Source organism: Xyrauchen texanus, chromosome 10 (assembly GCF_025860055.1).
Source record: "Xyrauchen texanus isolate HMW12.3.18 chromosome 10, RBS_HiC_50CHRs, whole genome shotgun sequence".
Taxonomy (NCBI): Eukaryota; Metazoa; Chordata; class Actinopteri; order Cypriniformes; family Catostomidae; genus Xyrauchen; species Xyrauchen texanus.
Genome location: NC_068285.1, coordinates 25,968,538 through 25,985,752, shown reverse-complemented (window position 1 = coordinate 25,985,752; position 17,215 = coordinate 25,968,538). Strand labels below are relative to the sequence as shown.

Here is a 17,215-nt window from a genome sequence, read left to right as displayed (position 1 = left end):
AATTTTTTACCTGTGAAAAAAGCCATTTGTGTAAAAACAAACTCAAGCTTAATACACCATCAACTCTTTATTTAAAGTATACTTGAACTACATTCTGTTTCCTAACAAGGTGATCCAGTGGAATGCAACAACTGCAAACAGAAGCAAGTGCCTCAGTACCATCTAGCCATATTTGATGGAACCGTTCAGAACTTCTGCTCCTTTACCTGTGTATTGGCATATCAGGTAACGTATATGTCTGACTGGAACTGATCGTTCACCTTCAAAATATTATGCAAATCATAGATTTGAATATTATTTCCTGTAGATCTTTTTGTTTTGCTTTCATTTAGGAATCCATCAATAAGACAAAATCTAAAAAAGAGGCAAATAAGGTAACTTCTACAAGCAAGAATATAACTACTCCAAAAACTGTTGCCCCCAAACCACCTGCTGCCCCCAAACCTGCTCTCGCAGAATCCAGCTTATCAACAAAGCCCGCCGCTCCCAGTGGTCAGGGGCAAACAGTCACCAAGCTTCCCTGTTGTCAATGTCTGCAATTGTTCTTCCACAAGCCAGAGCTACTGGAGTTTCAGGTACAGTTGTTCACCGGTGTAGACAGCCACAAATCAATGAAAAGCAAAAAAGCTTTTGTAATGAGTGTTGCAAGAATAGTTTTTAAAATGTTATTTTTTCCTTCCATAAATACACATCCTTTGTTCTTGATTTATAACGTAGTCTTGAAAATCTGCTCAAAACGTGAATTCCATATAGACAATAGTCACCATTACCTTACATTTTAAATGCATTAATACTTTTAAATGTTTTACATTATGTATATACAAATAAAATAAAAGTCACGCTTTAGAATCTTAATAAAATTGCTCAACATTTTGGTCAGAGACCTTTGTCTCTTTTTGTTTAACATTGTAATACTTGTCAAATACTACAAGTAAAAGTACAATTACTTCAAAAACATAATTACTTAAGTAGAAGTAAAAGTACTAACATAAATAATTACTTGAGTAAGAGTAAGATAGTATCCAATTAAAAGGGTACTCAAGTAGTGAGTAACTCATTACTTTCACAAATGACATTACATTTACTCCCCTATACTCCATTACATAATACACATTGAACATGTATTATAGAATTATTATTATTATTATTAATGGAAATTCATCATTCACCATCATGTTGTTCCAAACCCATATGATTTTCTTTCATCCATGCAACACAATAAGGAGATATTCAGTGAATGTTCAGTGAAATGCAAATATATATATATATATATATATATATATATATATATAAAATATATTGAAAGTGAATGGTGAGCGAGACTGTCAGTCCCTAACATTCTGTCTAACATATTTTGTGTTCCACATAATACAAAGCCTCACACTGGTTTGGAACAACATGAGGGTAGAGAAATGATGACAGAATATTACATTATGCTTGAGCTATCACTTTAAAGAGATGGTTTACCCAAAAATGAAAATTCTCTCGTCATTTCACCCTCATGCCATCCCAGATGTGTATGACTTCCTTTCTTTTGCAGAACTTTTTAAAAGATTAATTTAGCTCTGTTGGCCAACATTTTGATGCTCCAAAAAGCAAATAAAGGCAGTATAAAAGTAATCCATAAGACTCCAGTGGTTTAATCAATTTCTTAAGTGATATTTTAGGTGTGGGTGAGAAACAGATCAATATTTGTAATTTTTTGCTAGACAGCAGGGGGCGATATGCAGAGAAGAATGTGAATCACCAAAAACACAAGAAGAATGTGAAAGTGATCTGTTTCTCTGTTTCTCATCCTCACATATTGCTTCACTTCTGAAGAGACTGATTTAACCACTAGTGTCAAATGGATTATTTTTATGCTGATTTATGTTTGTTTGTTTAGCTTTAAAATGTTGCCTTGCCACACATTCACTTTCATTGTATCGACCTACAGAGCTGAGAAATTCTTCTAAAAATCTTAATTTAAGTTCAGCAGAAGAAAGAAAGTCATACACATCTGGGGTTGCATGAGGGTGAGTAAATAATGAGAATTGAAATTTTTGGGTGAACTAACCCTTTAAGGAATATTGTCATCTGGATGAATTTGTCAATAAGAAGAGAGGTTTGGAAACATTTCTAGTAATTATTACAGTGAAAACATGAAAATGTCCCTGAAGAACTTTATAAATAATGCTGAAATATAATGCCGCCTTTTGCTATATCATAGCTTTTAAAGTCCTTTTGTGGATTCTTATTTCAGTGTAGTTACAGTTTTCAGTGGCGTAAGTGTGATCATTCGTTCTGTACAGCAGTACCGCCGCTCTCTAAATGCAGAGTACACAACCTACGTGAGGCACCAACTCCGGTCGTGGAATACTCACTGTGTCTGAAACCGCCTCCTATCCACTATATAGTGCACTATTTCGAGTTTTCGCTATTTTGTAGGAGTGTCTGAATTCTGAGTGAGCCACTCGTTCACTCATTCTTACCCATAATGCACTCTAATTTCAAGTGTACATTACAAGTACACTTGATGACATTTATTTTCCCACGATCCACCATGGGGAAGATGTCCAAGATAGAAATTTACTGCTTCCTTCCGCATGAAGTAGCTGCAATAGTTTCCAGTACCCCCGCGAGGGCACGGAGTAAATGCATAAATACTGCTTTATGACATGTGGGACAAAGCACATTAATATATTGCTGCACTGATTTAAAAATGTACACTTCAAAACTGATGTCATAAGAGCCCAGTTACAGAATCACCCTGAAAATGACCATCTCATTACACAGATAAGTCCACGTTAGAATTGAGCCAAAATTTACCTCAGCATGCGGCTTGAATTTGGAGCTGTGACTTTAATCTTGAAATATCAGCTTGTCTTGGTGTTAAATGAAGGCATTGCATGACGAAACTAATGTTTTTTTTCACTGTGTGGAGCGAAGAAAGAATTTCACTTTGAAGAGTTTGATGCTGCAACTGTGATCTGTGATACCGGCTCAGCGCATACAGCTGTGAACTTCCGCTCTCGAAAAAGTCCCATTTAATAATCTCTCAATACATTACACATTAATTCAAATTAAACCCTGTAATGTAACGACAGTAACGCCACACATTGAAAAGAAGTAAAGGTTTTTAAAAAATAATTCGAAATTTAATTGAGAGTAAAAATACCCACTTTTAAACCTAATCTAAAAGTAAATTTTCCTCAATGTTACTCATGTAAATGTAACTTGTTACTACCCAGCACTGATGTAATTTCTGCACTACTAGTGGTATCCAGTGTGAATGTATTTCTTTTTCTTTTTTTTGTGTTAGATCTTCTATTTGGCCGACCAAATATCAGGTGGCTTGCCAAAACCAAGTGATTGTGGGGAAAATACTTTATTGATGTTGATTGTGTAGCATAGCTCTTCAGAACCTTAACCCAAAGTTCTGTCTGTGTGGATGATCTTTAAAATACCTGAAGATCAGTAGTGTCCTCCCTGAAAGGCCACCAATAAACAAGACCTACAGGATATGTCCATATGTTCCTCGCCCAGACCTTCAAAAGGGAACACTTAAAATATAGTGATTATTTCTCATAAAGTTATTGTCCAGATTATATTGGTTTCTACGCCATTCACACAAAATATGCTAAAGCTTAAGACTTGTTTTTTCTGCTTTTTGTACGAATTCAGTGTGCTCCTAACTTCTCGTCAGAAGAGAAATTGTTTTTAAGAGCTTGTCTGTGGGGCACCAGAATATTATCAATTATTATTATTGCTCAGGGTGTCCCCTGCCTTTCGCCCAATGTTAGCTGGGATAGGCTCCAGCCCCCCGCGACCCTGTACACAGGATAAGCGGTTGACGATGGATGGATGGATTATTATTGCTAAACAGACATTTGACCTAATGTTGTGTATTTTATCTAATCTTTCAGAGAAAAATGTATGCTTTCTGTGGCGACACTTGTGTCGTGGAGTTCAGAAAGATTAACAAAATCAACGCTCTCTGTGAATACTGCAAGCTCACTAAAGTTGTGAAAATTGTGAAAAGAATAAACCACACTGACTTGTTTTTCTGCGAAGAGAGTAAGTGCTTGGATAATATTTTTTTTCTTCTCTCTTTTAAGTTACTTTGATTCATTGTTTATTTGATCTTGTGTTTGCTTGTTTATTCCTTCCTGTTAAGAATGCAAGTTACTCTATGAGCAGAACTTGACCGAGCGCTGGGGGAAAAAACACTGTCGCAGCTGCCTCTACTGTAACGGCAGCTCTAAGACTCTTGTGACTGGTATCTTCAGTAACAAGCTGGAAGAGTTTTGTGGGAGCGAATGCTTGACAAAGTACACATCATTGATCCATCAGGTAATATTTCATCCATTTGTTTTTCATGTTTGTGTTAAACAACACTGTGCAGTTTAATGGCCTTATCTAAGTACCTTTCTCCTGCAACATTTCGTGAAGACATAATTTCAACTAACAACAGTTCTTGCTGCTCTGTTCTCCACAGGAAGTAAAGTGCGGAATGTGCAGGCAGGCCAAGAAGTTGACTGAGTCTGTGAAATGGCTGGATGAAATTAAGCATTTCTGCAGCTTGCGGTGCCTCATGTTCTTCTGTAGTCTGCAGGGCATCACTGGAGCAGTCATCAAAGCTGCAGGCAAATCTCTGCCTTCACAGAGTATGTCCTCTTAGAGATCTGTCTTTATCCATCTGTTTTGGTCTGTACTGGACTGTGACTTGGGTTATTACTAGGGCTGTCGATTTAACGCGTTAATTTAGAGCAATTAATTTGATAAATAATAACGCGTTCAAAACAAATTATGCAATTAACCGTCCCCGGACCGTAATAAGGAAGATTCCTTCCTGAGAAATGCAAGCTTGTAGTACCACCTGTTTACTCCAGAGGGTAGTAAGTGAAACTTTAGCTGTATTGGCAACACACAGTTTATACAGTGAAGAAATCAACCCATCAGACATGAATTATGTTCTTGCTTTCAAAACATTTGGAGCACAAATCCGAACTAAAGGATCTCAAGATGTGTTCCAAGTATTATACTATATTTAACTTGACACAGTTACCTAAAAATGTTATGTTTATGATGTGACGCACACGAGATGCTACACAAGCATGTCTGATGCAGGTGTACATTGACGGGCTCTTAAACAATTCCTCATAATAAATCTCCAACTGATTGACAAATTCAATTGTGAAATGGATTGCTGTGAACTGTATGCCAATGATTGTCTTATGTTCAATAATATGGTAGTAAACAATACATTGTATTATAAAACCGCTTTTATATTGTTTTATCAATGATTAACGCTTCTGCCACAAGAATGTAATGCATTTTAATTATCAATTATTTTTTTATATATATAAATATATATAATTTTTAAATGTTTAACGATAACAATGTATCATTATTTCATCATTATATATTGAATTATTTTTATATGAGGGTCTTTCTCAGCAAATATTTGTAAATGCGATTAATCGCGATTTAATTAATCGGGACACCATGTAATTCATTTGATTAAAATTTTTACTTGATTGACAGCCCTAGTTATTACACATTCTTAATTTTCTTGCATTTATGACAATTTAAAATCTTATCATTTGTGTTCGGTGGTAACTTTTGTGTGTTGATTTTTAGAAATTATCTAAATTGGTGACTAAAATATTTGACTTTAAAAGTTTTATTTTTGGAGCCACTGGCTCCCTAAGCATCTTCCTTAATCTGATGCCTTATGATGTCACTGTATCCACAGGTGGGACCCCAGCATCCTCTGCAATTACTCAAGGTACTAATGAGGCCACTCCGGTCATTGCCAAAGTTGTCTCGCTCTCAAGTGCATCCAGTGGACAGCCAGATGGCTCAGGAAACACAGATCTGAAAGGTGTCTTAACACTTTTTGAACTGAACAATTTCACATAATGTTTGTGGTTAAAGTCTGAGATGCATTGTTTTATTCTTGCTCAAATCCCTCTAATTAAACCATTTGTTTCCTCAGGCTCTGTTCCATCTGTTACTGTAGAAGTTACAGAAGATGTGAGTTTTCACAAATGTTTCTTGAACTTTTCAGAACTTTTATATCTCATGGGTTGATTTTTATTTGACCATTTAACAATGTTGGAAATGTATAACATGCCTTTTGTCATCTATTTTTGAAATGCCTTTTATTTATAAGATTTTGTTTACCCTTGTCCCAGACCCAGACTTTCAGTCTTGAAAATCCCTTCACAATATGAATTGTTAAAAAATATAATAGTCTATAGAGAACATAATTTCTTATGAAATATGAAAAATCAGTTTATTCATTCAGTTACTAGACAAATTAAATAAACTAGTGAAAGTGTGTCTTAAGTGTATTTGTTAAAGTAAGAATGTGCCCATTGTTGAAGGAACACTATTTACACCCACTTTCTAAAACATTGAAATGTTACATTTTTCTTTTCATTAAGAAACCAGCTATTGTTTTGTTCATAGATCCATAAAGTCTTATGGCTCTGGTCTGGATTCAGACTGACCAATTGTATTTATTTAATTTTTAGATATTGCATGTTTGCAGACCATGTGAATGGATTTGTTGATGTTTTTTTTTAGGACAGATCACCGAAACGCACTAGGAAAGATTCCCAAGTCCTAAAGAACAAGGCCTCAAATAAATCAAAGAGCAAAAGCAAGAACAAAGCCACTTCCTGCAAACCCAATACCTGTGATGCTGAGATACAAATTGGTATGAACAAGCTCTACTGCACACACTTCTTGTGGTTATTGTGGACAATAGTGAACAGATTCTAGAAAATTATATCTTCCATTGGTCAAACAAACACATTGGCTCAACCAACAGTGTAATTTCAGGAAGAGACTGTTGCTGGGTTTGGCTTAACAGGCTGCTCAAAACACAGCCACAGTGTTAAACCTTTAGGTGAATTCAAACTACAAATGACTTACTTATAGCTGACTCTGCATTAGGGTTGTGCCGATGGACGATATCATCGTCCATCGTGATGGCTGACCAACATCACGATGTAGAGCCACCATCGTGATGCCACGCCCCCTTTTGCGAGTCTTGCTAGTGTGACTCACTAATCCTAGTCTCTTCTATAGTTAACCTAAAAACTTTGCAGGGATTGCTCTGTAAATTAAATTGAGAATATAACTAATGCATATATGCTATTTTAAATACTGTAGTATATGCCAGAGACGTGACGTGTTAGTCTGTGAAAATACCGTGTCAGGCAGGCTACACAAATATTGATCTTGACATTGTTAGCTGCTTGTCTTTTTTTTACATGTCTTACACTGTACATTTAGATTAAAATATTTTATGTTGTAGGCTACAAGAAAATAGCCTTTATTAATTAATTATTAGTAGTTGTAGTGTCTCAGAAAATCTTGCTCATTGTCACTTTGTACACTGAAGCGGCAGTTTAAGATAAACCCAGACCAGCGAACGTCAAATAACTTTTGTCTGGTTAATACTTTTAAAGAAAAATTTCCTTGGCCATAAATCCATAATGTCAAATCAAATGAAAGAAACAAGTTGAATATGAATAACACACATTTATTAAAACATAGAAGAACAACAAATAAAGAACAAGAAAACGGGAACAACACTCAGACCGAAACTCAGCATTAACATTTCACTTATAATTAGCAGCACAATTAACTTCAGCACAGGCTACAAAATAAATTATGTTATTGAAATATTGTAAAGTGGTCATATGAACTACACAAATGAACGTTTAAAAAATAATATGCAAAGTCGAATAGCTCCGCAACGGATGGCGAAAAATGCGTACAGAAGTCTAATATCTTTCACCACAGACCATGTTTAAATTTCGATGTTTCTGGCTAGAAATACCAACATATTCACTTTATCTGGTTTTAATAAGCTGCGGATTGGAGTAACTACACTACCCGCTGTGCTGAAGACCCGCTCTGATGGAGTACTGGTAGCACATATGCACAGATATTTCCGTGCTAATCTTGCCATGAACGGAAACCTTTTGTCGTTCGTTTTCCAGCAAGTCAGCGGGTCTTCTTCCCCATCAATGGCCATTTCCTGCAGGTACATGGTCATTTCTGCCTCGACCTTTTGCTCATCAGTGAGTAAAATAACGAAATTATAGTTTTTAAGTGGAAAATATTATTTATATAAAGAGAGATGTTAAAATAAAAAGTGCACAACTCTTCTTAAGTGAAAGCTAAAAAAATAAAAAATGCTTCATGTCGTGCAACCTACTGATAAAGCGCCGACGAGTCATTAGTTGGGTTAGTAAAATAACAATTATAATTTTTCATATAATTTTTGAAAATATATAATTACTACACTTTCTGCTATTAAATACAATTCTGTTTTTGGAAGTTTATATAATTGCTAAACAACCTAAGAGATGACAGTAGTTCTCTCTTTTAAGATTAGTTGATTATCATTAAAAATAATATCCTCTGTGTAGAAAATGAATGGGATTTTTATTTCCAGAGCCCTGCTGTTGTGCTGACACTGCTGTATCTTATCTTTGTCCTGCAGATAAAACTCCTAAAGTGATCGTTCTGCCTGTGCCTGTTCCAGTCTATATACCAGTTCCAATGCATCTCTACTCGCAATACATTCCACAGTCTGTGGGGATACCGCTTCCGGTACATCTCTCCTTCCTCTGTTCTCTCTACCCTTCCTCATCCTTACTGTGATTCTTTGAATTCTGCTAGGTTTGTATTTAAACCTGAAAACTTCTAACCATGTTAAAAGTAGATGAGTATACCCCTGCCAGCTCAATGTAGTTTTGTTGTCTTATCATGATGTTTAGTAAATGTGGCTCTGTCTCTGTGTAGGTACCAGTGCCCTTGTTCTTCCCCACTACACTAGACAGCGCTGAGCGCATTGTTGAGACCATTCAGGAAATCAAAGAGAAGATCCCTGATGACCCTGTGGAGGCTGACCTCATTTTGATGGCTGAGATGGTGGCTGAGGATGCAGAGAAGGAGAAACACATCACCTTTAATGGTAAATAATAGAAAATTCAAAGGTTTGATGGTAAGACTTTTTAATCTTTTTGGATGGTGTGCATCTTTAAAGCATCTTGTTTTGTTACTCAGACCAGGCTGGTAAGTCGATGGAGAACCTGGAATTAGTAGAACTATCCCGCAAACAAAGCTGGGAGGACTCTGCCTCATTTGCCCAGACATGCAATCAAGATCAAACCCCAGAACCTGAGAAGGCTCTTGCATCCAAATCTACCACACCAATCCCCTTCTCCACTTCAGCAGAAAAGCCACAGATTGACTCAAAGGCTGATATCCCAGTCGGTAAGAGCTGTCTGAACCCCAGTCCCACTATGATTAAGAGACAGCACATGATGGGATTTTAAGTTGTAGATTAGCTTTTATTGGCATTCTTTCAATAAAAAGAATATTGAAATATTGAATAAACGCACATTTACCTTTTCAAATTTCAGAGGGTACTGGACTTTTAAACCAACAAACAAAACAGGAGCAGAAGAAAACACATTCTGTTAAGCAGAGAACCATCAAGAGAGGCCGTAACAGCAGCACTGAAAAGCGGCGGGTATGAACTTCTAAAGCAGAATGATTTCTGACCACCAAAATGTCAAAACTCCCCAACTAGAATGTTTACTTGATAACATGAATTCATACTATTCAGACCTCCAGTAACTTAAAGGAAAATTCTGGGTTCTATACAAGTTAAGCTCAAACAATAGCATTTGTATTGATTACCACAAAAACATTTAGAGTCATCCCTCTTTTTCTTAAAACAAAAATGCAAAAATCCAGGTTACAGCGTAGCCCATTTTTGGAGGGTTTAAAAGCAGAGATTTGAAGCTTATTATTTTATAAAAACACTTAATTTAATTCCTCTCTTAAAATTCATGTATTTTTTTTTTTATCTGTAAAGTTGTTTAAAATGTAATTTTACAGTCATTTTAGGGTTTTGTTGTTGACACAACATCGTCATGGCAACTAAGTTGTAAAATTGGCTGTAACTTTACTCCGTAAAGGTTGGTAAGTGATTTTATCACACTGAAATCATGTTTACATGCTTATTGTTTGTCTTGTGGTTTTACTTTTGAAAAGGTTAGTATTTTAACATTCAAAAATTGGCCCCCATTTACTTCCATTTAGAGTGCTTCGCTGTAACTTTTTTTGGAGGCAAGTCAAAATTCCTTTTTGTGGTGATCAGCATTATGCCACATGCTGTCAGTTGAGTTAAACTTGTATTGAATCCAGAATATTCCTTTAGAATACCACATTTAAATGCTAAAACAGCTTTTTAAATCTCTAAACGTAGCACTATCCTTTGTGGCTGATTTGACCCAGACTTTATTCCAATTATCATTGTGAAACCAGATATGTGATAATTGCACATATTTTTGTGGATCCTTAAGTGTGCAGGAACAGTGGCAGCTACATCAGATTCAAAAACCATTGCTAACCTCTACAGACCAAAGCATGGTGTCAGTGCCTGGAAGGACTGGGTATGTTGGAGAAACGCCCAACCCAATATGGAGACTCCTAAATGTGGTTGTGAGTCATTTGGTTTTTATCTAGCTTGTCACCCCAAAAGAAAGTTCTACAATATATAATAAAAACAAATATCATATATTTCATTCTCAAACAGTACTTGACATGGTTCCCTTTATGAAAATAAATGAATGACTACAAAGGCTCCTGATTATGTTATTTAAAAATAAGCTTGTTTGTAGGGAAACAAAGTCAGCATGACATTTAAACTCTTTTCCTCTTCATCATTCTCATAGCACGAAGTTTGAAACTCAAGGAAGACTTGTTGAAATGTAGCCCTGCTGAGCTCAGCTTTGGCCTCAGCAAGTTCATCTCAGAGGTTCGTCGACCCAATGGAGAGAAATACAGTCCTGATAGCATCTTTTATCTCTGCTTAGACATCCAACAGGTAAAGCAAAAATTACACAGTTACTAATTTGTGTTTCTTAATTTTGCTGGTCATGTCTTTTTTGTGTTGTAAGCTTTTTGTTTCTCATTTGGTCCTTGTTTTCCATGTGTGCAGCACCTGTTTCAGGATAATCGGATGGAGAACATTTTTGTAGACAACTTGTACAGTACATTTTGCCAGGATATGACCAATATACTCAAGGGGTGGAAACCAACTATTTTGCCCAGTGGTGAGTACGGTAATTTCAGGAACAGAATATCTGAAAAAACTTGAATAGGTTGTTATTCTTCAAGTAACTGCGTGTTTCTGCAGGTTATGTTCATTCTCGCGTTGAGGAGAAGTACCTGTGGGACTGTAAGCAGCTGGGGGCGTTCTCACCCAGCGTTCTGCTGAACACGCTAATTTATTTCTTCACCAAGTTCTTCAATTTCAAGACAGCGGAACAGCACCGCCGCCTCTCTTTCGGCAATGTCAAACGCTACTCTGTTCATAAAGTGGCCTACTTGCGTTTCTACCCTCCTGTAGAAGACACAAGGACTGGTAAGTGCATACTTGTACTTACAAAGTGTTCTTTTTAACTGTGATTCTAGATACTAGTTGTTTTGTCCAATTTAGACACTGGCCCTTCAAAGAAGAGGAAGAAGGGAGATGACAAGAAAAAGGTGCTAAAGATAAAAGAGAATTCCAAGAACCCCCTCCACTGTCCTGTCAGACTGTATGAGTTCTATCTCTCTAAATGGTAAGTCAGCGATTTGTAATTCATGTCCTAGAGATTCCAGTTATGTTTGCATTGTGGCCATTATATACAATTGAAGTCAGAAGTTTCCATACTAGTCATTAAAACAAATTTTTTAACCACTCCACAGATTTAATATTAGCAAACTATAGTTTTGGCAAGTTGTTTAGGACATCTACTTTGTGCATGACACCAGTAATTTTTCAAACTGTTGTTTACAGATTGTTTCACTTTTAATTGGCTATATCACAATTCCAGTGGGTCAGAAGTTAACAGCTTGGAAAAATCCTGAAAATTATGTCAAGCCTTTAGACAATTAGCTAATCAGCTTCTGATAGGAGGTGTACTGAATTGGGGGTGTACCTGTGGATATATTTTAAATATATCAATTACCCCAAGCATACCTAAAAAGTCTTGGCAAAATGGCTTAAGGACAACAAAGTCAAGGTAAATGGTCTGCACATATATAGTGCTTTTTTTTTTTTTTTTTTTTTAACCTTGGCAGTTCCAAAACACTTTACACTGTGACCCATTAACACACCCAAGGACACTTTGGCATGTGGAGTCAGGTGGGCCGGGAATCCAACCGCTAACCAGCTCTACCACCTGAGCCACAGCCGCACAGAGGTGTTGGATATCCGATAGATCATTTTTAGGGAGAGCTGGAAAGTGTGTGCGAGCAAGGAGCCCTACAAACCTGACTCTGTTACACCAGTTCTATCTGGAGGAATGGGCCACAATTCCAGCAACTTATTGTGTATTGTACCCAAAATGTTTGACCCAAGTTAAACAATTTAAAGGCAATGCTACCAAAAGCTAACAAAGTTTATGTAAACTTCTGACCCACTGGGAATGTGATGAAAGAAATAAAAGCTGAAATAAATAATTTTCTCTCCTATTATTCTGACATTTTACTTTCTTAAAATAAAGTAGTGATCCTAACTGACCCAAGACAGGGAATGTTTTCTATGATTAAATGTCAGGAATTATGTAATTATATATGTAAACTTCTGAATTCAACTGTATTACTATATCATCAAGTTGTTAATACAGCTTCCTTTACTGATCCTGTGTAAATTGTACTCATAGAATGACATTTACATTTATGCATTTGGCAGACGCTTTTATCCAAAGCGACTTACAGTGCACTTATTACAGGGACAATCCCCGCTGCAGCTCAAGGACACAATAGTGGTGGCTGTGGGGATCAAACCGACAACCTTCTGCTTACTAGTTCAGTACTTTAGCCCACTATGCCACCACCACTCCATGAATGAGGCATGATAATACATTTTAATGTCATATTAGTTCAGATTTTACATGAAATGCTCCCCGATCACAGCGGCATGGCTGGTGTCAATGTTCGCAAACACTATACCGTTGCTTAGCTGTTCAAATTTCTTTTTGGCTCTAAATGAAGAAAAATCACGAATTTTATCATGTGTATGTACTTGTCGTCTTGTTGTGCATCTGAGTCATCTACTTCTCTCTCTGTCCTGGTTAGATCCAGTCTGCTTTTTTCTTTCAAGACAGTAGTGCATGGACTAGCATCATGCACTTCATCTCTCAAAAGAACAATAGACTGATGAATTTGTAGAAGTTTTACCTTTGTCATTTTTAAATCTAAAAATAAACTTGCAAGTGTAAAGTAACTTCAAGTAGGTAACCAACATTCTCAACTGTTCTAATAATAAGAAATGTTCCTTGAGGACCAAATTAGCATATTAGATTAATTTCATAAGGATTGCATGACACTCATAGTAATAACTGCTGAAAATGGGCTTTTGCCATCATGAGTAATTAAACAATTCCAGCTGTGATGATAATTTGCAATATTTATAATATTTTGGCAGTACTTTTGTTCAGGTCAGGGTTCAAAAATAAGGATGGCCCGCTGGTCCAGGACCATTGTGAGAAGGTTTCAGGGCAGTTGATGGAACAGTCAGTTGCCCAATCATGCCGGTACTGCGTTGTCGCTAAATGTAGCTTTTGATTATCTTCTAAATGCGTTTATGCCAATGCAAACTCAATTTAATTCTTTGATATATTAAACGTTGCAAATTCTGCAGATTCAAACTTTTCACCAAGATAATTAGAGTATCTAGCTGGCTAAAATGTGAGTTTTTGCTGAACTACTCATAGTATCAGTAAGAATGAGCTAAATTGCATGCTATTTATTTCCCAGCAAAGCTATTTTATTAAGAAAACATAGCATTTAATAAAATGTATAAATATTATTCTTAGCACATATATACACAAAAAATGCACTGTTGTTATAGTATCTCTTTTTGTGGTAGGGCCAGTGAAAATGTTGGCTTGGTAAGTCAAAATCTGAACTACTGGCCCGACTGGGCCAGCAGACAAAAAACCCTGTAATATTGAGCCCTGCAATTTAAGGCATCCTTGGTGAACAGAAGCATCAATATCCTTCAAGAACAAAATGCCCTACTAATTTCACACTTTGAAGTGTAGTATATGTTTATTAAATGAGGCTCATTCTCTTGATTTAATGGCCTATAATCAGCCATCAAATGTTTCATACTGCCTGTCATCCTTCCAGCTTACCCAGTGTGAGACAACATGAGAACCTGTTCTACCTGAGTCCTGAACGATCCTGCGTACCGAGCAGCCCCACATGGTTCTCATCCACCTCTCTGAGTGACGATGCTCTGGACAGCTTGCTTACACGCATCCTTACAGTCAAAGAGCTGTATCTGGAGGAAGCCAAATCACCCAATGAGACTGATTCTTATAGTGACTCTGACTGAGACCAGTGCACAAATGACTCTTAAAATAATGGATGCATCTCAGAATCACCCAGAAGAAATCTCTGTTAAATACCACAAATCTGAGAGAGCCTAAATTATACCTTTTGGTCGTTATAAAAAAAAAAATCCCAAGTGTTCGGGTATATGAAATAAATACATTTGAAAATGTAATTTCAAAGGTTTTTGAAAGGAATGTGAGAATGTATGGACTAGGATTAGAGCACAATGCAAGTCTTTGTGCAGTGTCTTTACTAGCATTATAAGTCACCATCTTTGTATTATACTGATCTACACAAGACTTTGGCAGCATCATTCTATAAAAAGATGTTAAAGCTGAAGTTAACTTTTTTTAGTGTTAAAATACTTTCTCCTATCCCAGCTTAATAAGCAGATACAACTATAAATAACCCATTTGTAGGTTAGTTTTGTTGAAAACCGTAAACGATGTTTATCTTTAGTGTTAAAATGTATCTGTTTATTTGTTTTGAATGACTAACAATGGTGTGAGTTAGGGGTGGGACTATGTTTTGATCAATAACAGATGGGTTGTAGTCAGAAGGCTGTTTGGAAACAATGTCAAGTAATTTTTTTATTGTGTAGTGATTTTCACAATGTACAACGTTTCAAAGCAGCTTTACAGAAAATTATGCTTTAATGTCTTAACCCTCCTTTTATGTAAATTGTGTTGTTACGTTTTAAATTTTGGCCAGCCTGAAACACTTAACCTATATTTTTCTTAACCCTAATTTTCAGACCCTCATTTACGGTCATGTATGTGCATGCATATTGTGGACACCGATATGTTTTGAAAAGACTGTTCACAATTTCTATTCAACGATGATGTTTGCGGGTCAAATTGACCTGCATTTTATGTTCAAAGTTAGCAGCGCAGACACAAAATAAAATAAAAAATCTTTTATGTATTTTTGTTATTTCTGGTTCTCACTGCCCTGTGAGGAAAAAAGTTGCACTCAGAGTTCTTTTCAGTGCTGTAACTGAATTTGTCAGACACCGGTAGTAAATTAAGCTCCAAACGGAAGAAGTCCCTGTACAGATTCTTGTGATATTTAAATAAATGAAGAAATATCTGCGATTAAAGGATGCTTCAGAGACAGGTAAATGTGGTTGAATATCCAGATCCTAATTTATTTGTAGATAAAGTGGTTTCAGAGACAGGGCAATGTAGCTGAATATTCCAGAAGCATAGTTCTCAAAAAAGCTAACATTTTGTGCTCATTATTGAAGAATGTAATTGTGATCAACAGGATGACATTTTGCATGCAGCGACTGTAAATGAGCCTAACTTTAACAACAAACCCAAAAAAAGTAAAAGCCACAAAGGGAAATTAAAAATCAATATTACTACAGAGCAATGATATGCAATGGCAAACAGTTGTCACAGTTTGGAAAGATAAAAATGTTAAATACAAAACTATTGCTCTTATATTGAGTGTCAAAGTTTGTCATAAGCAACCATGCTAGATCAGAGATGGAATGTCATCTCACAGAATTGAGAAATTCTATAATTATTTTTTTAATGGATAAAGACCAGGAATCAATCTGTCAGTCTTACATCTTTAGTATTTCAAACTATACTTCTTTTAAATAAATTTTTTCAAGAGCTATATGTTACAAAAATATTTCATTTGCATTTTAAATAGAAATGCTTGATGCATCCACACTAATTGATTATAGTCCAGTATTATAATACAGCTGCAAGCAATTATGCAATGTACGTTACTTACCAAACTGTCAATCAGAACTAAATGGCATAAACTTAGACTTATTTGGCATGATTTTAATTTACATTCAGGTGGCAACCTTTTGTGCAGACCACATGGGCCTTAAAGGGTATTACAACTTTAAATAATAGCAGGAGATGAATCCATTCTAGATTTCCAAGAGGTACACAACATATAGAATATTATTATATTTCAAATAGCAAGCAGCATTAATTCTTAATGTACTAGCATGCTATCTTGAAAAGCACACTGAGGATCAGCAGCTTGGCTGTAGAATTAGTCAGTTTATTCATGTTGAACAGTTTCCCTGTTCCCTGATGGTGGCACAGTTGACATCGGAAGCAGCTCAATAAGGGATGTAAATTCATGTTTACGGCCGTGCTGATTCATGGGTCCAACAGCCGGATTGTAAATGTGATATTGCTTTATTCATGATGTTGCTTTATGCATTTTATACAACAATTCAACAATAATTAAGCAAGGAATTACAAAGGGGTGTCAAAAAGTGCTTTTTGTGTGGAACTACTTTCTACCACCACAAATTCAGGTAAAGATTCTTTCTTAGCAACAGCGAAAGTTTCCAAAGTTTGGTCGAAAGATGCATCTAAACCACTTACTAATTCGAAAATGTCACTTCAGAACTAGTAGCAGCTGTTTCCAAAGCTGTAAAGTTGTTTAAATAGTTTTAACAGTTATTGTAACTTTACATGTAACATGTAACTTTACAGAGAAAAGGTTAGTAAAATTAAAATCATGTTAACACATGTTGTTTACGTCTTGTGGCTATACTTTTGAAACAGTGAGTATTTTAAGGTTTACGGCTTGTCTCCATTGTACAGTGAGGAAAATAAGTATTTGAACACCCTGCTATTTTGCAAGTTCTCCCACTTAGAAATCATGGAGGGGTCTGAGATTGTCGTCGTAGGTGCATGTCAACTGTGAGAGACATAATCTAAAAAAGAAAATCCAGAAATCACAATGTATGATTTTTTAACTGTTTATTGGTATGATACAGCTGCAAATAAGTATTTGAACACCTGAGAAAATCAATGTTAATATTGCAATT

At 36.0% G+C, this 17,215-nt stretch overlaps 1 protein-coding gene across 2 annotated transcripts in view; it reads left to right on the top strand.

Annotated features, from left to right (window-relative positions):
• LOC127650331 (zinc finger MYM-type protein 4-like) overlaps window positions 1-15,300 on the top strand; it is a 33,897-nt gene extending 18,597 nt beyond the window's left edge. For both annotated transcript variants that reach the window (XM_052135678.1, XM_052135676.1), the window contains 18 exons: window positions 110-225; window positions 333-575; window positions 3,906-4,056; window positions 4,157-4,332; window positions 4,478-4,646; window positions 5,738-5,866; window positions 5,981-6,018; window positions 6,574-6,706; window positions 8,507-8,616; window positions 8,809-8,980; window positions 9,073-9,282; window positions 9,432-9,541; window positions 10,380-10,518; window positions 10,752-10,903; window positions 11,018-11,132; window positions 11,216-11,443; window positions 11,519-11,642; window positions 14,200-15,300. In XM_052135678.1, coding sequence (XP_051991638.1) covers window positions 110-225; window positions 333-575; window positions 3,906-4,056; window positions 4,157-4,332; window positions 4,478-4,646; window positions 5,738-5,866; window positions 5,981-6,018; window positions 6,574-6,706; window positions 8,507-8,616; window positions 8,809-8,980; window positions 9,073-9,282; window positions 9,432-9,541; window positions 10,380-10,518; window positions 10,752-10,903; window positions 11,018-11,132; window positions 11,216-11,443; window positions 11,519-11,642; window positions 14,200-14,407 — 2,723 coding nt within the window. In that variant the 3' untranslated portion in view covers window positions 14,408-15,300. The remainder of the gene's footprint in view (window positions 1-109; window positions 226-332; window positions 576-3,905; window positions 4,057-4,156; window positions 4,333-4,477; window positions 4,647-5,737; window positions 5,867-5,980; window positions 6,019-6,573; window positions 6,707-8,506; window positions 8,617-8,808; window positions 8,981-9,072; window positions 9,283-9,431; window positions 9,542-10,379; window positions 10,519-10,751; window positions 10,904-11,017; window positions 11,133-11,215; window positions 11,444-11,518; window positions 11,643-14,199) is intronic.
• Window positions 15,301-17,215: the final 1,915 nt, after the last annotated feature.